The sequence below is a fragment of the Lepidochelys kempii genome, chromosome 12 (genome assembly GCF_965140265.1).
Source record: "Lepidochelys kempii isolate rLepKem1 chromosome 12, rLepKem1.hap2, whole genome shotgun sequence".
Classification (NCBI taxonomy): Eukaryota; Metazoa; Chordata; order Testudines; family Cheloniidae; genus Lepidochelys; species Lepidochelys kempii.
This window is the reverse complement of record NC_133267.1, coordinates 17,896,496-17,922,819: the sequence shown is the minus strand read 5'-3', so window position 1 is coordinate 17,922,819 and position 26,324 is coordinate 17,896,496. Positions and strand designations below refer to the sequence as shown.

General features: G+C 43.1%; 1 protein-coding gene across 4 annotated transcripts in view; it reads left to right on the top strand.

The window, feature by feature from the left end:
- Positions 1–4,883: 4,883 nt before the first annotated feature.
- The window catches only part of LONP2 (lon peptidase 2, peroxisomal), a 114,594-nt gene continuing 93,153 nt past the window's right edge, over positions 4,884–26,324 (top strand). For 2 of the 4 annotated variants that reach the window (XR_012154483.1, XM_073307718.1), the window contains exons 1-6: positions 4,884–5,208; positions 6,408–6,642; positions 12,731–12,862; positions 14,902–15,024; positions 16,076–16,239; positions 21,282–21,376. Coding sequence is in view for 2 of the 4 variants with exons in the window: in XM_073307718.1 (XP_073163819.1) it covers positions 4,976–5,208; positions 6,408–6,642; positions 12,731–12,862; positions 14,902–15,024; positions 16,076–16,239; positions 21,282–21,376 (982 nt within the window). In the remaining 2 variants the exon portion in view is untranslated. The remainder of the gene's footprint in view (positions 5,209–6,407; positions 6,643–12,730; positions 12,863–14,901; positions 15,025–16,075; positions 16,240–21,281; positions 21,377–26,324) is intronic. The other 2 variants (XR_012154484.1, XM_073307717.1) reach the window with 1 other exon arrangement.

Here is a 26,324-nt window from a genome sequence, read left to right as displayed (position 1 = left end):
GCCTGCCCCTAAATCCAGCCCTGCCCACAGCCCAGCTTAAATGTTTGAGGTGGGGGTTGGAGAAGAGATGTATCCTTATGAGCAATAACATCTTACTTGGCCACAGGAATCTCTTGTATGTATTTAAATATGTCCTGTTAGTTTGGCATTTTCAGGTTGAATGCAAGATTGCTACGAAGAGGTTAATAAACTTTGGCTAAACAAGTTAGTTTGCACTGTGGCTATTGCAGCAAATTTGTAGGACATCAGTTAGTATAAACATTTCTGTTACCACTGAGATTTTACCTCTGTACAGAAAAGCGGTAGTTCAAAGTACACTATCAAAGTCAGTTATTAACAAGGAGTCAGGTAACAGGCATTTTGACATTGCATTTTTTTTACATCAGCAAAGAACGTGCTGAATGAGGCATTTCAAGGGCCCAATCCAACAATCTTATCTAGGAGCTTGGACCACTCATTTTAATGGAACTTTGCGGGATTGGGGCCAAAGCTTGTCATATACCAACATTCCATCAGTAGGCCTTGAGAGGCCGATGCAATACTGATGAAAACCAAGCCACATCGGCCTTATTGCACTTTCTCTTTTCTTTACATTTATTTTTAGGGATTTGTTTCTAGTGAAAGAAAATAGTAGCTGGAAATATGGAACAAGAGTAGCGATAACTGAGGGAGGAGAGTGACGCAGTTATTTCCTGAAAGATCTGGAGTTCCTTAAATCAAAATGTTGTACAATAAGGCCCTGATCCTAGCACTTGTTAAGACACAGAATCCAGTCTCAGCATGTAGTGGGCTCTGTGGAAAACCTCAAAGGATTTTTTTATTGTGTATAACTAAATCATGGACTAGTTGGCACAGGAAAGGGGAACACAGATTCATTTTTCCTCTGGAAAAAACCTACTATTGGCTAGGTCAGGATTCCATGGGGATGGCTGAAGGGATGTACTTGTGTAGTACTGCACTTTGTGGCTTCTTTCAGCAGTTGCAGTGTTCCTCCAACTAGTGCTGTCTAGACTCGCCTGCTAGGAAGCTGGATAACTTGTTTAACCCATGGGCCCTCACTTTGCACAAGAGGTGGTGCATAGGTCATCAGTACATTTCAGGGTTGTCTTAAGCACTTCAGAGAATTCCTGTCCTGCTACTTGCATAAGAAAAGAGGCTCCTTGTGCCCTTTCCACACCTGAACAGCATAGGGCAGGATTTAGTCCAAAATAAGAAAAAGGAGTACTTGTGGCACCTTAGAGACTAACAAATTTATCTGAGCATAAGCTTTCGTGAGCTCACGAAAGCTTATGCTCAGATAAATTTGTTAGTCTCTAAGGTGCCACAAGTACTCCTTTTTCTTTTTGCGGATACAGACTAACACAGCTGCTACTCTGAAATCCATAGTAAGAGTGAGCAAGAGACCATGAAACAGAGGAGTCACTTCTGTTAAGTGTGACAGTTCATAAGACAATATCTTGTTTGTATAAACTTCCATCCCCATGTTAGACCATTTATTTATAGTACATTTTGTCTCCCTTTAACAAAAACAATATAAATTAATTGTAGGTGCTGGCCTGACATCTGGTGGCCGAGACAGCTGTAGCAACACTCAGAAAGCTTCAAGACTAGAAGCTACTTGCAAGTTTGGCAGATGTGAGGTATGGCATTAAGTGATGTGACCTACAATTATAAAATAGAAAAAGCAGCACTTTACTTTGAAACCCGGGTCTTTCCACATGTCTGCTGCACCATTTAAATACCTACACATAATTTCCTTTTGCTAACCATGGTGCATTTTTTTTATTCTGCTTTTACTACTAGTGCAATGTGAGTGCTAAAAGGGTAGGCAACCCTCTCAAAAGCCTGTCCAAAAAGAGCATGACTTCAGGGCGCTATGGGCACAGAGTCTGTCCATGCAGAGAGCAGCTTGCTGGGTCGGGGCCTAAAACATAGCATCTGAAACCCTCTGTATCTAAGGGACAGCCAAAGTGTAAGAAGGCAAACAGACAGAGAGAAGGTAAGTGATTTATAAGTCACACAGCAGGTCAGTTGTAGAGCCAGGAATAGAACCTATATCCCCATAGTCAGGGCTGACCTTAGGGATGAGCGGGCTGGCCCCCCACAGGGCGTGGTACTCAAAAGAGCACCATGCTGGTGCCTCCCACCCACTTGACCTGCCCACAGCTAGTAGGGCTTAGAGGTAGTCAGGCAGGTGCAAGCAGTGTCTGGAGAGGAGGGATGGACCAAGCTGCAGGGGGCAGATGGACCAGCCAGGTAACTCCTCTGAAGTGGGGGTGCCCCTCCACCCCTACTGCCCTGCTCCATTGCCATCTACAGCCACTGCTGGTCCTGTCCCACTCCACCCAACCATGGAGCAGCCCCAGCCAATCTCAGACCTGGAGCCTGCCTTCTGTGCACTGTGCAGGGCGGGGGCGCTGATGTCAGGGCGTCCCCTTCCTTCCACCTGCATACCTGGTCTCCGGTGGGTGTCGGGGGGAGCATATCTGTCCTGGTGCCTCTGGGTGCAGAGTGGAAGCTACCGACCCTGCTGTTCAGGCTTCTGAATGCTCTTCTTAAAGAGACTGCATGCTGACACACTCAGGCACACACACCCCAACACATACACTCCCCCACTCTCATTCTCTCGCACACAGCACAACACACACACACACTCCGTCCAATGCTCAGAGCTGGGTGCCTGGTCAGCACTGGCCGCCCAGCCGGTGCTCAATTTGTATTGAAAGAGAGCCCTGGAACAAATTAAGCAGTGGGGCCTGGAGATGATGGGAGGTGGGGGAGAGTTGTGGAGGTCAGGGGGAATGGGGTGCCAAACTAAAAGTTTGTCCAGGCTGCCATTTTACCTAAGGCTGGCCCTGCCCACAGTGCCAACCCTCTGATCTGTCCACTAAGCTATACTGCCTCTATTAGTCAGTAGACAGCCTGTGTAATTGATTTCCTGGCTCAGGGTCTGTGATCATGCTGCCTGGATAGGCCATGCTTAGAATGCCAACTCAGGGCAGGCTGCAAGAAATAGGGCAGACAATCCCGAAAACTGGTGGTTTATTCTATAATTAGATTCACCAAGCCAGTAGCAAAACAGCTTCTGTAATACCACACTGGTTAACCAGAAGTCAAATACTGTCCCCTTTAGGCAATCCAGCCCTCTGCTCCTATCTAGACAGCCAAGTCTAATATAGTGAGGGGTTACTGAAAACCTTATTTGCCATACTTAAAGTTCTGCCAGTTCCCAAAGGCACAGACACATTGCCCATCTCAATGAATATTTCAGATCTCGCCCAAATACACGCTTACAGCCAATCCTAAATCTAAGTTTTATTAATAAAAGAAAGTTATATATGGTTAAGAGATCAATATACTTACAAATGTGTGTAAAGCCCTTGGTCAGTTTCATAGCAAAGATGATGAGGCTGCTGATTTGTAAAAGTCTTTCTGGAATCAATTTAAAAGGCTATACTCCAATAGGCAGTCTAGGTGTAGAATTTGTTCAAATTCTTCCATAGAATTCCAGGATAAATACAAAGTAAACCTGGATTGTGGCTTAGTCTTGTTGCTAAGTAAGCCATCCTGTGGCTTAGTCTTTCCCTGTCAAAGTTTAAGTAGATCTGAGATAAAAAGGATCAGGCTAGAAGATTCTTTTATAGTTGAAGCAAACTGGACACTCACAGGTAACTCCACCATGTGGGCTTTGATGAAAGCAAGCTGACAGTTTGATCTCTACCTAATGGGTCCTTTCTCAGACAATACAGTTAGCAGTAGCCATTCAAACTATCGAAACAGTTGACAGGTAGTTTACGGTGTGAAATCACAAGTTTCAAAGAGAAATGAGGACATATTATTACTCCACAAGCTCCATCTAGATGTTAATAGATCTTTTTGATCTCTGAGTCTATAGAATTGAGTAATAAAGAATCATAAGACAGGAACAGGATTTAGTGTTTGCAAGCTAACTAGATCACATTGTTAAACTTCCAACAAAAGATACAGGTAAACACGTAAAACTACATGTAGCAACTATTCTTTGATTCTTAACAATACAAAGTAATGGGTTGGAGATTATTAGCCTGATTAACATTTCTTTGATATCCACACACAAGTAAATTGTGTGGTTTCAACTGTAAGGTAATGTAAATTGTTATCCATCATACACAGGTTGGCTGTTCTGTCAGCGTCATAGAGTCTTAGTGAAAACCCTGACATTTTCAAATTAGGATTTTCAGACATTTGTTCAGAGGAGGATTGTTTTTTCCTTAATCAAAACATGTAAAATGAATTTTTTTGTTTTCTTGGAAAACTGGCCATTCTGAAGAAAGTAAAAATGTCCAGCCTGCGATTTGGGGGTGGGTGGGAAAGGAGGCAAAGTTTTCAATTTTTGGTTAAAACTGTGTGAACATTTGTTTTTTAGCACTTTGGCTCATTTCATATTGAAATCTCCCCAGGACTTTGACACATCACCACCCTACATATTACCTAATTAATAGTGATTTTAACATGGTATTGCCATTCGTTGTATTAATTATACAGTGTACACTTGGTATAACGTATTGTGTGCGTTATTTTACTTACTACTGCGCATTTAATTTTAACATGATTCACTTTATGCATTATTTTAATACTAATGTCATTCCCTGAATGTGTGTTTCTTATGCGTGTCCTGCTTGTCTCTGCATTGATGGTCATGACCAGGGCCGGCTCCAGCTGTTGGGGCGGCGGCAATTCGGCGGCGGCTGCTTGGGGCGGCAAAATTGCTAGAGCCGCCCCTGGTCGTGACCCCTCGGCTATGGGGGCTCCCGGGGAGCTGGGCGGGTGGCTCAGTCTGTGCATTGGCTGCAGCAGCCGCAGCGCCCAGCAGGTGGCAGCACGAAGCGCCCAGGGGCTGCTGATTGTCCCTGCCCGCAGCCCGTAGCGTGGCGAGTGGGCGCTGTGGACTGTGCCCTGCCCGGCTGCGGCCCTGCTCCCCCGGCGGCGCCCGGCCATGGCCTCCGGCAGCGCCATCCAGATCCCCAGCCGCCTGCCGCTGCTGCTCACCCACGAGGGGGTCCTGCTGCCTGGCTCCACCATGCGCAGCAGCGTGGACTCGCCGCGGAACATGCAGCTGGTGCGGAGCCGGCTGCTGAAGGGCACCTCGCTGAAGAGCACCATCATCGGGGTGATCCCCAACACCAGCGACCCCGCCTCCGACTGCGACGAGCTGCCTTCCCTGCACCGGTGAGGGCCCCGGCCGGGCCCCCCAGATCCCCCCTCTGCCCGGCCGGGCCCCCCAGGTCCCCCCCCCCGCCTCTTCCCCTGCCCGCCCGGTCCCCCTCTACCTCATACACCGTGCCCGGCGGGGCTCCAACATCCTCTCCCTGTCTTTCTTCTCCTGCCATGCACCCCCTGCCCAGCCGGGCATCCCCTGCCCTGCTGCCGCGGCCGCACACTTCCTGCCCGGCCTGTACCAGGCTCTCTCCTTCCCTGCCCTCGCCGCCGCCACCTGGGTACCCTATTTCCTGCCTTCTCCCCACCACACTCACTCCTTCCAGGCTACCACCATCCTCAACCCCTGCCTCCTTCACCCACGCACCCTCTGTCCGGGCCTCCTTGCCCCAGGCCTGGTCCCCCACCTGGTGCCCCTTACACTACTACTGGTTGGAAAGAGAATGGCAAAATATTAGAGGAGGGATAGAAGAACATAAAATCATTATTTTTTTTCAACTGAAACTTGCAAAAAATTAATCCTGGGTCATTGAAAGAATATGGTGTTTATTTGTGACTTATTCTTATTCAAATGAGTAATGTGATTGGAATGGATCCTGCAAACACTTACACACCTGAATACTTTAGTTACATGAGTTGTCTCATGAGCAAAATAGGTTGCATCCATTGGGACGACTTGTACATAAGTGTAAGGTGTATATAGCCCATTGATATCAATGGGCCTACTCCCACTTTTTTGTTGCAGGAGCCAACGTTTTGTTTTAATCTGTTCCGTAAATGTAACTTTACAGACAATTTTAAGTTACTTAAGTCACTTATACCAGTGTAATTACATTGACCTGAAATGGAGTAGCACCTGACTTACAATAGTGTGTGATTGTACTAAGGCCCAGACTCCCTCTCAAAGAACTTAAATATTAAAATGCAACACCTCAGTCTTCCAAATTCTTACTCACACAAGTAAATTTAAAGCACATGAGTTCCCACTGAGTTCAGTTGGACTCATTCATAAAGTTATACGTGTATGCAGGTTTGGGCCCTAAATTATGTTTATTGTGGTTAGCTTTGTTTCTTGAGGTTTCGGTTTGATTTCTTTTTAATGCAGTATGAATTTTTGATATATAAATGTTGGAAGTAAATTAGTTTGATTGTTGGGGTAAAATGCTCAGCTGAATGCTTGCAAATAACATGAATTTTTGGAATGTTTTCAGGATTGGCACTGCTGCACTGGCAGTTCAGGTGGTTGGCAGCAACTGGCCTAAACCACATTACACCTTGCTAATTACTGGCCTCTGCAGATTTCAAATCTTGCAATTGCTCAAAGAAAAACCATATCCCATTGCTGAGGTCGAACAGTTGGACCGACTCGAACGATTTACCAACCAGACTAAATCTGAGGAGGAATTGGGAGAGCTGTCAGAAGAGTTCTACAAATATGCAGTACAGGTTAGTTGCTTTAATATTTTAGAACAGCGGTTCTCCAACTGTGGGTTGGGACCCCATTTTAATGGGGTTGCCAGTGCTGACTGAGGTTACAGGCCTCCTGCCTGGAGCTGAAGCCCTTTGGCTTTGCCCCCGGCCCCCTGGCCTGGGGAGATGGAGCTTTGGCTCCCCCTCCATCCCCCCCAGGATGGTGGGACTTGGGTGGGCTCAAGCTTCGGTCCCCCCTCATGGGGTTGTGCAGTAATTTTTGTTGTCAGAAGGGGGTTGCGGTGCAATGAAGTTTGAAGACCCCTGTTCTAGAACTGTTTTTGTTTATATTTAGTAAGTTTGTATTTTGAGTACTGCCTTGTCCTTAAATCGGGGTCTCAAACTCCCAGCCCACGGGCCATCTGCGGCCTGAGAACCTCTCCAGTGTGGCCCTCCGGGCTCCAGCAATTTTGGGGCCGGGTCTCTCCCTTGGCCCTGCTGCTGACCCTGGGTGCTCCCCATACCCGCCCGGGGCCCCGCCCACCACCAGCAGCATAGTACTGCGGAGCTGAGCAACTTCCTGTGCACTCGCTCCAGTGGCTGTCGGCCCCTCCCTAAGCCTTAGGCAGGTGGCGGGCGGAGTTTGGGGGGGCGGGTTCTGGGCAACATGAGTGACGTTGGCCCTCTGGGAGGATTTGAGGACTGGCATTGGCCCTAAGGTACATTGAATTTGAGACCCCTGCCTTAAACCCTCTTGCTATTTGGTTTGAAAGATCCTATATGCTAAGATCCTGATCCTATTCTGAGTTCCATGTGGGAACATCCTGTGCTATGCACAGTTTGTTACAAGATTTGGGACTAGGTCATTTACTAGGAAATAGCAACGCCTGTGTTATCTCATGACAAAATCACAGACTTTCTTGAACATTAAGTAGGCCTAGCCCTTATTCACTACTTGGGCCCAGATTCACAAAGGAACTTAGGTGTGGCGATACATCACCATGCCTAACTAAAAGGTGCTTAGAAAATCACTGGGGCTCTCTAAGCCTGAGTTTAAATGCTCAGGCTTCCTATACAACGAATGGAAGGAGATGGTTCTCTTATTTTAAGGCACCAAATACAGCTACAACAACACTTCATACTCAGAATAAATAGGATTAACAAGGGCCAGCATGCTAGGTGGCTCCCTGGCTGAGCTAGCTGATGTAAGATGCCAAAGAGAGGGCATCTCTCTGTCTCTCTCAGAGAGGTCATTGCCTAAATCCAGGCTGCAGGGAGGCATCTGCCTCTGCTTGAGCTTCTTAGCTAAAAACCCTCTCTTGATGTGGGAGAGCCCTGTTCAAGTCCCCTGTCCACCTGTGGGGGAGAAGAGATTTGAACAGTGGTCTCTCATTTCTCAGTTGAGTGGCCTAGCCAGTCCACTGTGGAATATTCTGATGTGGGGCTCCCTTAGTCTCTACTGTGACTAAATAATGAAAGAATCATTGGGCCAGAGAGAGATGGAGAAAGAGAAAAAGCATGAGAATGAGTTTGCAGCCTGGTGGTTAGAGCACTCACTGGCAGGTGGGAGACCCAGGGTCCGGTTTTCCTGTTCCAGTGACTCTTAAACTATTTATCCACAATGGACCGGCTTCAATAGGAAAGACTGAGGAAGCCCCACATCACAAAATCCTACAGCCCAGTGGTTAGGGCACTCAACTGAGAGGTGGCAGATCCCTGTTCAGATCCATGCTCCCCGCAGGTAGAGCGGGACTTGAGCCAGGGGTCTTCCTTGACCCAGGTGAGTACCCTGACAACTGGTCTAAAAGTTATGAGGGAGGTCCTCCTTCTTCCCCCACCAGCTGTTGCGTGTTAGCTCTGCTGCGGGATCCGGCCTGGGTCTCACAGGCAATTGAGGCAGAGGAACACCATCTTTCCCTGATTCATGCATTGCTGTGGGGCGTAGGTGTTTGGATACCTGGATGGGAGCTGCACTGCACATATGCACAGGCAGAAACATAGACACCGGGAGAACTTTTGCTGCAAAAATGTAGGTGCCTACAGGGTTTGGCGGCAGCTAAGTGTGGGTTTTATGAATCCCAGTGGGGTTTGATTCTGGGAGTGAAGAGATAAAGTCCTTTGGTGAATCTAGGCCTTGGATCAGACATAGCTAAGGAAAACTTGGACACTGCAAAAAAAGATGTTGGCTAGATTAGTGTTCAGAGGCACTAGGTTGCTGGAGGTGCTGTCTTTGGAATGGAATGTGATAACAGAGGTTCACAGCTGGTGGTATTAAAGTGTGGTTCTTTCCTGGAAAGTAATGAAAAATGGCATTGTGGGGTTCCATATTCATTGTTTTACACAGATTTCCATATCTAATTTCCTCTGAGAGTCAAGCAGGGTTCTTTCCATCTCCTGCATCATTCAAGTAATAAAAGAACTCTAAGCCAAATTGCAACTGAATAGTCATGTTGTCTTCAGATTAGGCCTTGGTGAAGGGCTGATTTCCACAGGTGGCACTGACAGTATAAAATGGGTGGTTATTTTTTAATTATTGTTTTTACGTTTGTGGGCACCATGGGAGAAGTGTTTGGTAGAAGAATTTGAATGAAGTGAGTGGTGGTGTCTTAGCAGACTCCATTTACAGAAGGGGAAAAAGTATGTTGAGTGGGTTTGTTGAAAGAAAAATAAATAAATTGGAAAAACTAAATAGAAGAAAAAGACTTAGCTTAACTTCTCCCCCAGCTTGCAACAACTTCCTATAGGTTGCACTAGGAGCACTGGGATCTAAAGTGTTTTTTGCTTATCCCAAAAATGGGAGAATTGGTTTTGTTTTCTTGTCCATGATCATTCTAGATTTTGACATCAAGTCTAGCAAACAGATACTGTCGACATTTAAAAATGTTTTATATCTGTGTGCTACAGCATGTCTTTTTGAGCCTTTCTATGAGCTCTGCTAAAAGAAAAGGATATGTTTGAGCAGGCATATTGAGCCCTGGGCATACTGAAGTCAGCAGTGACTCACATTGCTCTATGGCAACCCCTCCAACCCCATCCTCTACAGTCTTGACTGGCTGCCAGGGAAGTCTTCTCTTGACTAGTTCTGCTGGACTTCAGCAGCTGAAGCTTACTCCCACCAACCTACCTTTAGATGCTCCAGATTCATAGAACTATTGAAAATATTTTAAGATTGACTTGTTTTTTTTCCCTTGGTTTATTCCCTCATGATGTAATCCTCCTCCTCATTTGAAAATCTAGGATGGAAACATGGATAGAAATGACTGGAAGGTAGAGAAGGAAAGTATTGTTTTAAAAGAGGCGGGGTGTGGATCTTGGACACATGGCTAGAAGAAGCAGACGAGCAGAAAGAAAAGAGCAGAACTAAACATGTAGTCTTTCACCTCCCAAAATTATGCAATAACAAGACACATGATATACTTCACTTGCTTGTATGTTTATCCCTTTCCTCTGTTTAATTTTTTACTGAATTTAGATTGTAAACTCTCTGAGGCGGGGACTGTGTCTTCTTTGTATTCTGTGAAGGAGCCTACTACACTTCCAGACACTGGATAAATAATAAATCTTTGATAGTAAAGCTGTAGAATCAATTTCTGTTCTTATGCCAACCCTGTTGGTAGCATATGCATAATGTCTTGCAAAAGGTGTGGTGGTGATGGTGGTGGTGGTGTTGATGATGCTGGTCATCTTGATTTCAAGGACGACATTGACAATCCTAGTTTGTACTAATGGGTCTTTGGGTGATTCCATAGATCGATTCAAGAAGAACAGAATTTACCACACTGGCCACAGTCATTTGCCTAGTTGTAGTGCGTGAGTTGCACACTGTTTTTATGCCTGGCTCTGTATTTCCAGCTGCTCAACAGAATTCTTCTCAAAGTCATGGACATGCATCCTTGTTGCATGGTACCATGCAATACGATCAATCGCCAGTTGCTCAAAGGTCGAGTCAGAAATTTTTGTTCGCACAGATTTTATTTCAGGGTGTCTTTGAAGCATTTCATTGGCCCTTCATGCTTACGATTGCCAGAGCTTAATTTGGTATACAAGAATTGTTTTGATAAATGGGTCTCAGGCATACGAACTGTGTGGCCAGTCTGTCTCAAGTGGGTGCAGATCAAATGAGCCTTGATGCTGACAAAATCGGACTTCTCCAGGACTTCCATGTTGGAAACCCAGACCTGCCATTCGATGCCCAGCAGAAAGTGTAATGGAACTCTTAGTGACCACAAATAATCAGAAATTTTATTTTATATCTCATTCAAAAGATGTCACTTACCAGGAATATAGTACTCAATATTGCCAAACTGGAGTGCTGGTTCAGTTCACTCAAGAGTGCCAGTAACCAAATTGCTGAGAGTACTGCTTGCAGCACTTTTGCGTTCTTTTGTCTTCTACCAAAGTGCTGACCACGCCTGATGCTGCTTAACTTGTGAAATTTAACAAGATCACAGCCTAGGTGCTGCAGTTAAATAATCCCAGGCATTTTAGTAGTGCTGTGCATCGGAGCTATGTAAATCTTAAATGCACCTTAATATAATAGTTCTGACGGAACAAACTTGACTATTGTCATGTGTCGGGGTAAGCTTTAAGTTGTTCTATTTGTAACGAGAATATTATTAAAAGTCTGGTTAAGGTACTGCCCCTTAACCATAAAAAACAAAAATAAAAATCAAACAAAAAAACTACATAAATATTATTTTGTCTGAGGGATGCACAAATCTGAGATGTCAGAGAAAGTATCATAACTGTTCTAATCACATTTTATGGGATCAAGAAGATCTGGTACAATGTGAATGGGAGAGTTTTTGTGCTTTCTTCCTTTCTAACACTGAATAAAAGAGGTTGAGGAAAGCACTAAGAACTATAATAATATTTAGGGTCAATAGTCAAGTTTGTTCCGTCAGAACCTATTATATTAAGGTGCATTTAAGATTTACATAGCTCCGATGCACAGCACTACTAAAATGCCTGGGATTATTTAACTGCAGCACCTAGGCTGTGATCTTGTTAAATTTCACAAGTTAAGCAGCATCAGGCCTAGTCTGTCTCTGTCATAAGTATAAAGGGAAGGGTAAACACCTTTAAAATCCCTCCTGGCCAGAGGAAAAACCCTTTCACCTGTAAAGGATTAAGAAGCTAGGATAACCTCGCTGGCACCTGACCAAAATGACCAATGAGGAGACAAGATACTTTCAAAGCTGGAGCGGGGGAGAAACAAAGGTTCTCTCTGTCTGTGTGTTGTTTTTGCCAGGAACAGAAAAGGAATGGAGTCTTAGAACTTAGTAAGTAATCTAGCTAGATATGCGTTAGATTCTGTTTTGTTTAAATGGCTGATAAAAGAAGCTGTGCTGAATGGAAGGTATGTTCCTGTTTTTGTGTCTTTTTGTAACTTAAGGTTTTGCGTAGGGGGATTCTCTATGTTTTGAATCTGATTACCCTGTAAGGTATTTACCATCCTGATTTTACAGAGGTGATTCTTTTACTTTTTCTTCAATTAAAAGTCTTCGTTTAAGAACCTGATTGCTTTTTCATTGTTCTTAAGATCCAAGGGTTTGGGTCTGTGTTCACCTATGCAAATTGGTGAGGACTTTTATCAAGCCTTCCCCAGGAAAGGGGGTGTAGGGTTTGGGAGGATTTTTAGGGGAAAGACATTTCCAAGCGGGCTCTTTCCCTGTTAGACGCTCAGTGGTGGCAGCAATAAAGTCCAAGGGCAAAAGGTAAAATAGTTTGTACCTTGGGGAAGTTTTAACCTAAGCTGGTAAAAATAAGCTTAGGGGGTTTTTCATGCAGGTCCCCACATCTGCACCCTAGAGTTCAGAGTGAGGAAGGAACCTTGACAGTCTCAAACAAGCAAGCAAAGAAACTGAAGTTTTGACAGTCCTGGTAGATGGGGTTAATTTAATGCCTTTTAGTTCTTTTTGCTGAGTGTTTAAAAGTGCTGTTTTGGTTATGCAAATAGAAATCTCTTCCTTTCAAAGATGCAATTATTTCTCAGTTTGTGGATGTTCACCTTAATAATAAAATCTGGACAACTGTTTTTTTTTTTTTTGTTTTTTTTTTTCCACATAAAGAAACACCAGGGAATACTGAAAATTATTCTCACTTTCTTGTTTCCTCCTTACAGCTGGTTGAAATGTTGGATATGTCTGTCCCTGCAGTTGCTAAGCTGAGACATCTTTTAGACAATCTGCCTAGAGAAGCTTTACCAGATGTACTGACTTCAATCATCCGCACAACCAACCAAGAAAAGCTGCAGGTACTGTATACTTCTGCCTTAAACTTCCAGGGGAACCAAGGGTTTAGTACTTACAGTTCAATCCACTACTAGGTAACTTCATAATCACTCAAACAAATGTGTTCTGTTTACTGAAGGGCTGAGTAACAAGGTTTTGCTTGTACTGCCATGGGCTGGCTGGTGTATTTCACGTGACAGTCATGATGATAAATCAACACCATGTTGGCCTCGGGCCTAGTTTAGCTGGGTTACTGATTGTGCTGTTCCTCCTCCTATGTGAGACAGGGCCAGACTTTCTCTGCTCTCATGGCAGGCCAAATAGGAGTCCAGTTACTGATCTGAAGTTGAAGGACAGAGTGCAGCTGGTTCTTGTGCAAAGGAAAGATAGGGCAGTCCTTAGCTCTGCTCCCTACAGTTGTCATTGCAAGTAGAGTCGATGGAGGGAGCCAACAGCTGTCTTTTACTTGCTTCCTGGCCATCTGAATGCAGTGGGAAGCATAGAGTAGGAGACAGCACCAAAAAGATTGTAGAAAAGGTGGCTTTTCAGAAATCCACCTGCCTGTTTCAGACTAGCAGTCATGTTACTTGTACTTCTTTGGCTTTAGTATGCCTGAAGGAGCAGTGAGAGCTTGGCCCCACCTTTCCTAGTGACCCAGCTCCAGCAGGAAGGGGAGGAGGATATTAAATGTATTTCAGGGCATTGCTGAGTGTGGGGATAGGAACTCCTAATTGGCCCATGGTTGTCTTCATTGCCACCCCCCTAGCTGTTTAGTAATCTGTGCAGATTAGTAAATCTCTGCATTTTTAATCCTGCCAACGTTGCAAGTCCTGTCTTGGGGTGGCAGCAAGCCATTATAAGCTTTGATTGCCTAATAAGAGATGTGGTGCCCAAACATGCACATGATCAGTGTGAACAGACTTGGAATTCAAAATGAAAATGAAGTAATAAATGCGATTGGAAAAGAAACCAGAGGAGAGAAGGAGGGGTTTCTGAGACTGCTGGAGAAGGAAGGGATCATCTATCTCGTGGTTTTTCTCAGAAGGCTAAGTCCTTCCTCCAGGTTTAATAATTGAGAAATGACTGCTGATACTGGTTTGCTGCAGGATATGCACCTCATTAATGAGGCACATTAAAAAGAGAGGCAGGATAAGAGCAGTTTTCCTTTTCTTCCAGTTCCATAGCCATGCCAGAGTAATTAGTAGAAGTCTTTTGATGCTAGCCTTAGAATTATAGTGCCCTTTGAACCTTTTCAGTTGTGTGTTTAAAACTTGGTAACATAGAATTGTGCCAGAAATTTCGCTGCCTTTTCTCTGGGAATTTCCTTAAAGCAGGTACCTGTCAGCAAAAGAAAATAAGGTATTAAATACACAGTTATTTCAACTAGCAACACTGCCCTTGTCTCTCTTTTTTTGAAGGTTTCCTCTACTTTCATTGTTTATGTCTACACAGTAGCTGGGATGATGCTTTCCATCTTAGGCAGACAGACATGCATAGCTCTACTCAAGATAAAGTGCTAAAAATAGCTGAGTGGCCTCAGTAGCTTGTGGGGTGGCTTAGGCTAGTTACCCGAGTATGTACGCAGGGGGTTGGGCAGGATTGTTTTTGGATGGGTAACTCAAGCAGCCACCTCTGCTGTCCCTGCTGCTCTATTTTTTTGCATGCTAGTTTGAGCAGAGCTATGCATGTCTGTCTGCTTGTGCTGGGAAACATCTTCCCAGCTGCTGTGTAAACATACACATTATGTATTGTCTACTTTCCTTGTTCACCTCTTACACTGTGTGCTTCCAGTTGCTTTTGTGGCCTTCTTAACAACAAACACAAAGCACAACCCAAACTCTGAAGTCATTTCACACATCTGAGATAGGAGCCTTATATTCCACTCTGCTGTTACTAAAAACTGCTTTCATATTTTTTTTTGCAAACTGTCTACTTCAGAACTCTGATAACAATGCATCATTAACCGAGAGAAAATCTGTGTGCTATCATTACTTATAGACTATCCTCTAAATGGTACAGAGAAATACTGTTAACTGTTTTCACTCTCATTTTCTGCTGTCAGATTTTAGATGCTGTTAGCCTGGAGGAGCGATTCAAGATGACTATACCATTGCTTGTTAGACAGATTGAAGGCCTGAAGCTGCTTCAGAAAACCAGAAAACGCAAACAGGATGATGATAAAAGGGTATGGACTTTTAAATACGGCTTCTCAAGTACACTCCATGGTTTGGCAGAGATGAATAATTTAATTAAATATAGGGTCTCATTTTCAAAAATGACACCTAAATTTGAACCCACAATCATTCACATTTAATTTCTGTGACCATAATTTTTCATATCCAGGTAATAACCTGTATAAAACATCCAAATCCCATATTCTGTACAAGATGGCTATTTATTTAGATTTTTTCTAATCTATATTAAAGCACCTAAGCAAAGGCTTTAAGCACATTTGACATCCATTTAAAAAAAACAAATTGGCTTAAACAACAGAATCATATCATGACCCAATTTGCGTGTGCAAATTCTGTTTCCACTATCTAAAACTTTAAAAGTGAAAAATTGAGTACAGTTTTAAAACTCATGTTGAGGCCTCTTTCAGAATGTGACCTTAATTATCCAAAAGTATGAGAATAAAATTGTTACTTCTGAAATGGGTGTTTTATACATGAGTGAAACAAGCATTGAGACCTGTAGTTTTCCAAAACATGGTAGTCTGATCACATCTCGGCTCTATGAGCTATGATCATGTGTAGTATATATACAACCATGTTTAATGATGAACAATTACTTTTATGGGAATTGAGGGGTAAAAAGTAAGAGCCCTATTTACTCACTGTGAAGATTAGTCTTATTCAATTATTACTGTGTGCTATAATGCAAAGCTTTTAAAACTATAATTAATAACACCTTCAAATTTCTTTCTTGTTTTCTAGTATCCAATAGGTATGGCTGGTTAATTAGTGTATTTTTGTAAACAGGTACCGTAAGAGAAATATGTTTCTTTACTTTAATAATCATGAGATCATATTTAGAACAGGTTAATAAAGTCAAAGATTTTTAATACTAGAAGAGACCATTATAGCTATCTATCTAGTCTGACTTTCAGTGTAAGATAAGCCAAACAACGTCACCCAATAAATTATGCATCAAGCCGTTGACTTCAGTTTAAGCCACAGCTTATTTTCCAAAAGATATTTGTGCGCCATTCTGTGCTTCTGTTTTCCGCTTCTTAGGTTGTAGCTATTCGTCCTATTCGGAGGATCGGTCACATTCCAGGGACTGCAGAAGATGAAGAGGAGGATGAAGATCATGATGACATTGTCATGCTAGAAAAGAAAATTAGAACATCCAGTATGCCAGAGCAAGCTCTTAAAGTTTGTGTAAAAGAAATAAAAAGGTAGGTGATAAAATCTCTGTAATATATTGAGGTTTTCAAATGTTTATTAATTGACTTTAAATCTCCTATAATTGTAAGTGTTGAGGCAGGCCTTAATAATAGCTGATGCCACAAGCCTGTCCTATAATACTCACATATAATACTTTTCATCAGGAGATCTCACTACTTTACTTTACAATGAAGGCAAGTCTCATTATCCTCCTTTTATAGTGGAGAAAAGGAGGCAAGGAGAGGTGAAGTGACTTACCCAAAGTCACCTAGCAGGCCAGTGGACAATCTGGGATTGGAATCTAGGTCTCCTGAGTCCCAGTCAAGTACTCTATCTAGTCGGGCAGTGGTTTTCAAACTTTTTTTCTGGGGAACCAGTTGAAGAAAATTGTTGATGCCCGTGATCCAGTGGAGCTGGGGATGAGGGGTTTGGGGTGTGGGAGGGACTCTGGGGTTGGGGGGGGCTCAGGGCTGGAGCAGGGGGTTGGGGTGCTGGAGGGGGTCAGGGCTCTGGGTTGGTGGTGCAAGCTCTGGGGTAGGGCTGGGGATGAGGGATTTGGGGATCAGGAAGGGGTTCCAGGTTTGGGGAGGTCTCAGGGCTGGGGCAGGGGATTGGGGTGTGGACTTAGCTCCAGCAGCTCCTGGTCAGCGGTGCAGCCGGGGGCAGAGGCAGACTTCCTGCCTGTACTGGCACCACGGACCATGCTGCACCCCAGAAGAAGCTAGCAGGAGGTCCAGCTCCTAGGAGGAGGCGCGCAAGCGGCTCCGTGCAGCTTTCACCCACAGGCACTGCCCCCCTCAGCAAGTGCGGAGCCGGTGCTCGGGGCGGGGGCAGCACGTGGAGCCCCGTGGCCCCCCATTGGCTGCTTCTGGGGCGCAACACGGTGTTGGCACAGGTAGGCCCTACCCTGCCTTAGCTGGGCAGCACCACCGACGGGACTTTTAATGTCCTAGTCAGTGGTGCTGACCAGAGCTGCTAGGATCCCTGGTTGCTGAGCAAGGCGACCCAGTGCCTTACATGCCACAGCTCAGTACTGGGTCGTGACCTGAACTTTGAAAGACACTGTACTGTGGAACACTTTTGGCTTCTAGGCATCTATTTCTCTTTATTAAAATAGGAAATTACAATCATAGAATCACAGAATATCAGGGTTGGAAGGGACCTCAGGAGGTCATCTAGTCCAACCCCATGCTCAAAGCAGGACCAATCCCCAACAAAATAATCCCAGCCAGGGCTTTGTCAAGCCTGACCTTCAAAATCTCAAAGGAAGGAGATTCCACCACCTCCCTAGGTAACGCATTCCAGTGCTTCACCACCCTCCTAGTGAAAAAGTTGTTCCTAATATCCAACCTAAACCTCCTGCACTGCAACTTGAGACCATTTCTCCTTGTTCTGTCATCTGCTACCACTGAGAACAGTCTAGATCCTCTTTGGAACCCCCTTTCAGGTAGCTGAAAGCAGCTATCAAATCCCCCCTCATTCTTCTCTTCTGGAGACTAAACAATCCCGGTTCCCTCAGCCTCTCCTCATAAGTCATGTGTTCCAGTCCCCTAATCATTTTTGTTGCCCTCCGCTGGATGCTTTCCAATTTTTCCACATCCTTCTTATAGTGTGGGGCCCAAAACTGGACACAGTATTCCAGATGAGGCCTCACCAATGTTGAATAGAGGGGAACGATCATGTCCCTCGATCTGCTGGCAATACCCCTATATATACATCCCAAAATGCCGTTAGCCTTCTTGGCAACAAGGGCACACTGTTGACGCATATCCAGCTTCTCGTCCACTGTAACCCCTAGGTCCTTTTCTGCAGAACTGCTGCCAAGCCATTCGGTCTCTAGTCTGTAACGGTGCATGGGATTCTTCTATCCTAAGTGCAGGACTCTGCACTTGTCCTCGTTGAACTTCATCAGATTTCTTTTGACCCAATCCTCCCATTTGTCTCGGGCACTCTGTATCCTATCCCTACCCTCCAGCGTACCTACCGCTCCTCCCAGTCGAGTGTCCTCAGCAAACTTGCTGAGGGTACAGTCCACGCCATCCTCCAGATCATTTATGAAGATACTGAACAAAACTGGCCCCAGGACCGACCCTTGGGGCACTCCGCTCGATACTGGCTGCCAACTAGACATGGAGCCACTGATCGCTACCCATTGTGCCCACTGATCTAGCCAGCTTTCTATCCACCTTGTAGTCCATTCATCCAGCCCATACTTCTTTAAGTTGCTGGCAAGAATACTGCGGGAGACCGTATCAAAAGCTTTGCTAAAGTCAAGGAATAACGCATCCACTGCTTTCCCCTCATCCATAGAACCAGTTATCTCGTCATAGAAGGCAATTAGATCAGTCAGGCATGACTTGCCCTTGGTGAATCCATGCTGACTGTTCCTGATCACTTTCCTCTAAGTGCTTCGGAATTGATTCCTTGAGGACTTGCTCCGAAGATTTTTCCAGGGACTGAGGTGAGGCTGACTGGCCTGTAGCTCCCTCGATCTTCCTCTTTCCCTTTTTTTAAAGATGGGCACTACATTAGCCTTTTTCCAGTCATCTGGGACCTCCCCCGATCGCCAAGAGTTTTCAAAGATAATGGCCAATGGCTCTGCAATCACATCCACCAACTCCTTTAGCACTCTCAGATGCAGCGCATCCGACCCCATCGAATTGTGCTCGTCCAGCTTTTCTAAATAGTCCAGAACCACTTCTTTCTCCACAGAGGGCTGGTCACCTCCTCCCCATGCTGTGCTGCCCAGTGCAGTAGTCTGGGAGCTGACCTTGTTCGTGAAGACAGAGGCAAAAAAAGCTTTGAGTACATTAGCTTTTTCCACATCTTCTGTCACTAGGTTGCCTCCCTCATTCAGTAAGGGGCCCACACTTTCCTTGACTTTCTTCTTGTTGCTAACATACCTGAAGAAACCCTTCTTGTTACTCTTAACATCTCTTGTTAGCTGCAGCTCCAGGTGTGATTTGGCCTTCCTGATTTCACTCCTGCATGCCTGAGCAATATTTTTATACTCCTCCCTGGTCACTTGTCCAATCTTCCACTTCTTGTAAGCTTCTTTTTTGTGTTTAAGATCAGCAAGGATTTCATTGTTAAACCAAGCTGGTCACCTGCCATATTTACTATTCTTTCTACACATCGGGATGGTTTGTTCCTGTAACCTCAATAAGGATTCTTTAAAATACAGCCAGCTCTCCTGGACTCCTTTCCCCCTCATGTTATTCTCCCAGGGGATCCTGCCCATCAGTTCTTTTCTGCAGTCCAGGGATCGTATTCTGCTGCTCTCCTTTCTTCCTTGTGTCAGGATCCTGAACTCGACCATCTCATGGTCACTGCCTCCCAGGTTCCCATCCACTTTAGCTTCCCCTACTAATTCTTCCCGGTTTGTGAGCAGCGGGTCAAGAGGATAACAGCCCCTGGTTGGTTCCTCCAGTAGTTGCACCAGGAAATTGTTCCCTACATTTTCCAAAAACTTCTTGGATTGTCTGTGCACCACTATATTGCTCTCCCAGCAGATATCAGGGTGATTGAAGTCTCTCATGAGAACCAGGGCCTGCGATCTAGTAACTTCCGTTAGTTGCCCGAAGAAAGCCTCATCCACCTCATCCTCCTGGTCTGGTGATCTATAGCAGACTCCCACCACAGCATCACCCTTGTTGCTCACACTTCTAAACTTAATCCAGAGACTCTCAGGTTTTTCTGCAGTTTCATACCGGAGCTCTGAGCAGTCATACTTGAGGTTTCTAAATTAATTAGTAGATAAAGAAAATGCAGTGGTTAACAGCTTGCTATCATTTCAATAAGGTTATAGATAAAAATGATACATAAATAAAAATCCATTAAGGTAGAAATAAGGATGGAAACTTTTCAGGGTACATTTCTAAAGGGCTGATGTTCTGCCTCTTTTTTTTTTTTTTTTTTTTGCACCTGCATTTTTGCACACTCCAGAAAGAATTGTGGGTAAAATACCTCAGTTGGTGACATGTCTGACAACCCGATTTTTTGCTCACAGTCCGTTACTTAGAGGTACAGCTACTAAGTTGCATCTGCATTCCATTTGGACCTGCATACAGCTAATAATAGAAGATTTTGAACTAGATTCAGGTGAATTATTATTTTTTTTTTTCAAAGATGTGCAGTAGAATAGGTGCCAAGAAAGATGATCAAGGCTCCATCGCTGCAGCTATTCAAGAACAGATTCAGGATGGGTATATGTTAGTGAGGTCTTGAAAAACAGAGATAAAAGAATATCTAGTGATAGTACTACTGCCCAGTCTTGGCTCAGGGAGGTACCTGACTATTGGGCACAGGTGGTGCATAAACACTAGAGACTTTTTTGACACCTTCAGCAATATGGCACGTCTGGTTAATATTTTTTTTTCTGAGATTTCTCATCAATGTAATGTAATGTAAATATGAGAGAGAGCCTCTGCTTGGGTTTGTGCTAGTTACACAAAGATGCTGTTTTCATGCATGACTCACAATAAGTCTGGGTGAATTATTTTGGTAAATATTAAATTTGTTAGAAAATACATTTCCGGGGGCATCATAACTATTTGCAAATTCAGGTGGAATTTGACAAATAGCTTTCGCTTTAAAAAAATATATAAAAAAAAATAGTCGAAATAAATAACTGTAACCATTTTGAAACAATGTTTCATTTAGAAATTTAGCTATATTCATTTAAAAACAAAAAAGGTGGTTGGTTTTTTTTTTTTTTTTTTTTAAAGCTGAAGACTAAACAAAAATGTTGGGTTGTTTTGTTTTGGTTTACTTTCTGCGAAAGTGTGTGATATTTCAGTTTTGGTTAGAATCGAACTGAAACGTTGTTCAGGTTTTTCCAGTTCAGTCCCAAATCAGAAACCCCTCCCACAATCTTATAATTCATGCAACAGTACTCTGCTTCATTTCTTAGCATTAAGAGTTTCAGTGTAGTAAATAGGAATGCTGTGGACCTCCATGTACCAGATACAGATTTTGTGGCAGGAGGAAAAACTCTCAGCTCAAACTTACTATCTCTTTGATACACACATCTACTAAATATATGTACTTTCAGATTAAAGAAAATGCCTCCATCAATGCCAGAATATGCCTTGACCAGAAATTATTTGGAACTAATGGTGGAACTTCCATGGAACAAAAGTACAAAAGGTAAATGCATGTTAGACCTTCTTTGGTGCTGATTGTCTGTCATAGAGAAATTCCAGGAAAAGTATCTGACAATTAAATACTGTGGTACCTAACTGGGTCTGTCTTGTAAATTCTTGTTGCATGGTCTGATAGCAGAAATAACATTAATGTGCTAATTTGGTTTTTAAAATAAATTATTCTTAACCCGGTAAAACGAATCAAGTGGCTATGAAATATAAATGTAATTCACATGTACATCAGGAAAATGATGATTAGAGGATCACGGAGCGAAAGGATTTGATCTGATCGCTGCCTAATTTTTTTTTTTTTATTGATGTCATGTATTTTGTTTTTCCTTAGATTTTTCACATTGTAAAGTCATTAAAGCATGTAGGTTAATTTTTTTAAGTGATTATTGTTGATATTCTCTTAGAAATTTACAGCATATTCTGTTCTGCCTGTTTAATGAATTTACATTTGGCACTCACTCATTTTCCTTAAACAACCCCTCCCACCCCAAAACAGCAAAACTTTAGACCAGATGACTTCTTTATGAAGAACTGAAGCCAATGTGGTTTTGCCTTGTGTGTCTCCTTGTTGCTTTAAGCACCACTGAAGATATGCAAACAGCTGAGGAAATAGGTCTATTATTTAAATCAGTGGTTCTCAACCAGGGATGCGTAGGGGTCTTCAAGCAGGTACATCAACTCATCTAGATATTTGCCTAGTTTTACAACAGGCTACAAAAAAAAGCACTAGCAAAGTGAGTACAAACTAAAATTTCATACAGACAATGATTTGTTTATACTACTCTATATATTATACAGTGAAATGTAAGTACAATATTTATATTCAAACTGATTTATTTTATAATTCTATGGTAAAAATGAGAAAGTAAGTAATTTTTCAGTAATAGTGTGCTGGGACCCTTTTTTTTTTTTGTTTTGTTTCTGATTTTGTAAGAAAGTAGTTTTTAAATGAGGTGAAACTTGGGGGTATGCAGGACAAATCTGACTCTTGAAAGGGGTACAGTAGTCTGGAAAGGTTGAGAGCCACTGATTTAAATGAAGCCTGACAAGGTAGTTTCTACTGTTTTGTAACGTAATTGTGTTTCAACATTTTTGTAGGAACCTCTCAGAAGTTTGACAAAGAAATCTGTTTCCTTTCTGAATTTTTATTTAAATATTTGGTTACTGAGAGAGCTCCATGTGATGTATATCTTGTTTTCATCAGGGTTCCAATAGGAGAACAGTTGACAGTCTTACTCCAGAACATGTTCTGTGTGGTATAAACAGCAGAATGTGGGTCACTCATGGCTTAGGTGAACCGTGTTACAATACATGCTAATTTACATGCTGTTAAACATGGTAGCATTATTGTAGGCAGAAACTGTTGCATCAGCTGTTCATAGTTAAAACATCAGAAAATCATTCAGCTTTTTTGGTGTTGACAGTGTTACTCAAGAGATCAAAAGTTTCTAAAACCTAGACATTGCTGATGCCTGTTAAAGTGAAACAGTTAGTTAGTTTATTCCAGTAGTTTGAGACTGCAATGCAAAGGCCACGTCTACACTGTGAGCTAGGGATATGAGTTCCCCTGCTCGTGTACAGATAGTTGCATTAGCATGAGTATAGTTTAGCCGTGGTGCCACTGGCAGCAGCAGTGGAGGCATGTGCTGAGTGCAGACCTGCCTGAAACTGGTGGGTAAGTAGTTGGTATGGGTAAGCCATGCCTCTGCTGCCGCTATCCATACTACCGTTGCCATACTGCTGTTTATAACTGCACTAGCTCGATGAGAGAGAGTCTGAGCATGTGTACGTGAGAATGGGAATCGCACCTCTAACTCATAGTGTGGACATAGCCTTAAAAGTCAGCCTCTCAGAGTCTGTTTTGGATCGAGGCACTTTAAAATTAATTGTCTGTGTTGAGCAAATATTATATTTTCAGTCTACATTGGGAAAAAGGGAGTGTACAGTAAATACTCTGTAAAGGTGCACAGGGGATGGATCACTCAATAAATTGTTCATTCCCTCTGAAACATCTGGCACTGACTACTGTTGGAAGACAGAATATTAGGTTAGATGGGCCATTGGTCTGACCCAGTATGGCCTTTCTTATGTTCTGATCTTCTGAAGTCCTGAGAGTTTGCTTTGAATTGCTCAGCTGAATATAGAGTATTTCTACTAATAAATGTTTTAGTAGGTTAGAGTTCTGTGCTCCATTTGCTGATTCTACAGCAGCTTTCAGCTAATGCATTCACAAAGTTGGGCTGATGACACTGATGGGGCTAGTGCCCAGAGTGGATATTTTAGTATGAGTGATATATATGTTGTTCTTTGTAGTGATTTCATCTAGTTTTTAAATACAGAGTGACTGAAAGTTAGTCAACTGAAAACTAGAAAAGAACAATTTCAGTTGCAATATAAATTTATCTTTCTAAATAAAAACTTGTGGTTCGAAAACTAAATTGAAAAAAATACTAAGCCCTGGTCTACATGGGGGGGGATCGATCTAAGTTACGCAACTTCAGGTACATGAATAATGTAGCTGAAGTCGACATATTTAGATCGACTTACCATGGTGTTTCCACCATGGTGAGTCGACTGCTGCCGCTTCCACATTGACTCTGCCTACACCTCTTGCGGCGCTGGAGTATAGGAGTCGATGGGAGAGCGCTTAGGGGTTGATTTATCGCGTCTAGGCTAGACACGCTAAATCGATCCCCGCTGGATCGAGCGCTGCCTGTCGATCTGGCAGGTAGTGAAGACATACCCTTAGCAAGGTTCTTTCAGCTACCACGATCAACTTGCATTTACTTTGACACTATACAACCCTACATCTCACTACATTATTGATGTTACTATACAGTACTCTGATTTTTTCATATTTAATAGTTGCCTGGGAATATAAATGTTTTCAAAGCATGCTGTGTTGTTTGAAGTTTATTTACAATCTGAGCCACAGGAGTCTCTCAATTCTGCTGATGAAATGCTTAACTACATCTGTTACTTCTCTACTTTTCAAAATGACACCATGCTGGAGATGGCTTGGACAAATGTGCTGGCTTTGCAATCCAGGCATGCAGTGTACTGTATGTACACATACATCCTGTGCCTATATGCACTGTAACACATTCACAGGAGTGTATTAGAAACCTGAGAAATACAATTATACTAGTATTTTTGCCTCTTTAATGGCTCAATACCGTGGTGGCTTTTTAAGAAAATGTCACGTGGTTCTTAAAGAGAATGTATATGCATTTTAAATGTAAAATATTTTTCATCATAAGGGAATATGTGGTGTATATATAGTATCTCAGAACTGACACATTTATTTGCCCATGGTCAAAACACTTTCTGTGGCAACGCTGCACTTTGTCAGAAGATATTCTCTCTGGCTTTTTCTCCAGTTGTTGCCTCTTTGCTTTTCATGCCAATAATAATACTTATATGTCAGCTTTTGTCCAAGGAACTCAGTGGTTTATAAATGTTAACACATTACTGTGAAATAGGCATGGGATATGTAAGGAATCTCTTCATGCACCATTCAAATGGAGCTGTCTGGAATTTGGCCAGGAAACTGGAGTAAAATCTCAACTCTTACATAAAGTGGAATTTAATGATGATAACTGGTCAGGCTCTCCAATTTATCTCTCTTAAAAGGTGGCAGCTGCAATACACCATTTTCAGCCTTTAACAATGTAGGCCATTAGCTCAGAACTGGGGTGGGCAGAGTACTGATTGTTGAATCGCTAATGCATCCTAAAACAAGTTGGTAATAATTGGAGGCATTCTGTCCAACCTGCTGAATCTTGTTCTGCTCAAGAGAGTTTAACAGCTTATAGCCCAAGGTCACTGGAGGTAGATAGTAGAGGTGGGCTCCATGCAAAATCCTGGATTTGGTCCAAATCTCTTCACATGGGGAAGTTAGATATGGATAAGGATGTCCTAGATCAGGCCTATGTCTAGTAGAAAGCAAGTGCTGTAAAATCTTTGACATTTATTTGTCACTTCTGGAATGGTCCCTCCTGCTTTTTCCATCTTCGTTTGTTTCTGAGTGTCATAGTTTCAGGATAACTGTACTTGCATCTTCCACCTCTCCATCCTCCCCCAAATTCTTGGTCCACTCCAATAGTTCCCATTCAGGTCTAAGGTCTCCTGTCATCACGTGTTTCTGTTTAGGGACACTTGTCCCACTGCTGTCCCTTCTGACCTGAAGGTTTAAGGCTGCACAGCTCCCTGCCTTACACTGTGACATCACCAGCAAGTCATTCTGTCTGAAGGCCAGATCCATGCTTTGCTTTCTCTCCGAGGGCTATGAACAGTGTATTGCCAGCAGTTACAAGTTACCACACAGCACTTTCTAAGTAAGCACGTTTATTCTTAAGGTAAAAGCATTACAGGAAAAAAACATCCTACACACACCCTAAAAGCTTTCCAGAGGACTCTTCCTTCTGCCATCTTTGGTTTTATACTGCTGTTATTTCATTGACTTAATTGAAATTACTCTTAGTTTGTGTTGGCGTAAGTAAAAGCACAGTCAGGGCCTTATTTATTCAGGGCCTGGTTTATTCCTTTTATTGAAAATTATTCTGGAGGTAAAACTGCCTGAATCTCATGTGGCTGAGTACAACTTGGGTGTAGATGTAAGATTATGTATATGATACTTAATTTAAAAATCAGTCATTGCCTTGGCTATCTGTTTTGATTGAGGGATTCTGTCATTGACTCCACTTAGAGCAAGATCAGGATGTGCCTTTGTTCATTTTAGAGTTTCAATGCATTTTCAAATGTTGCTGGAATTGAGTGAACGTATAAACCATCATTTGCATCTGCAGTTGCCTGTATTTGTGCATTCCGAGGGATATAACAGTTTATATGTGCGTAGTTTAGATTCACACACTTGAGTCAGATTTACTATTGAGGGTAGTGTATTTGCCAATGCATATGTCATGCCCCTGAATAACAAT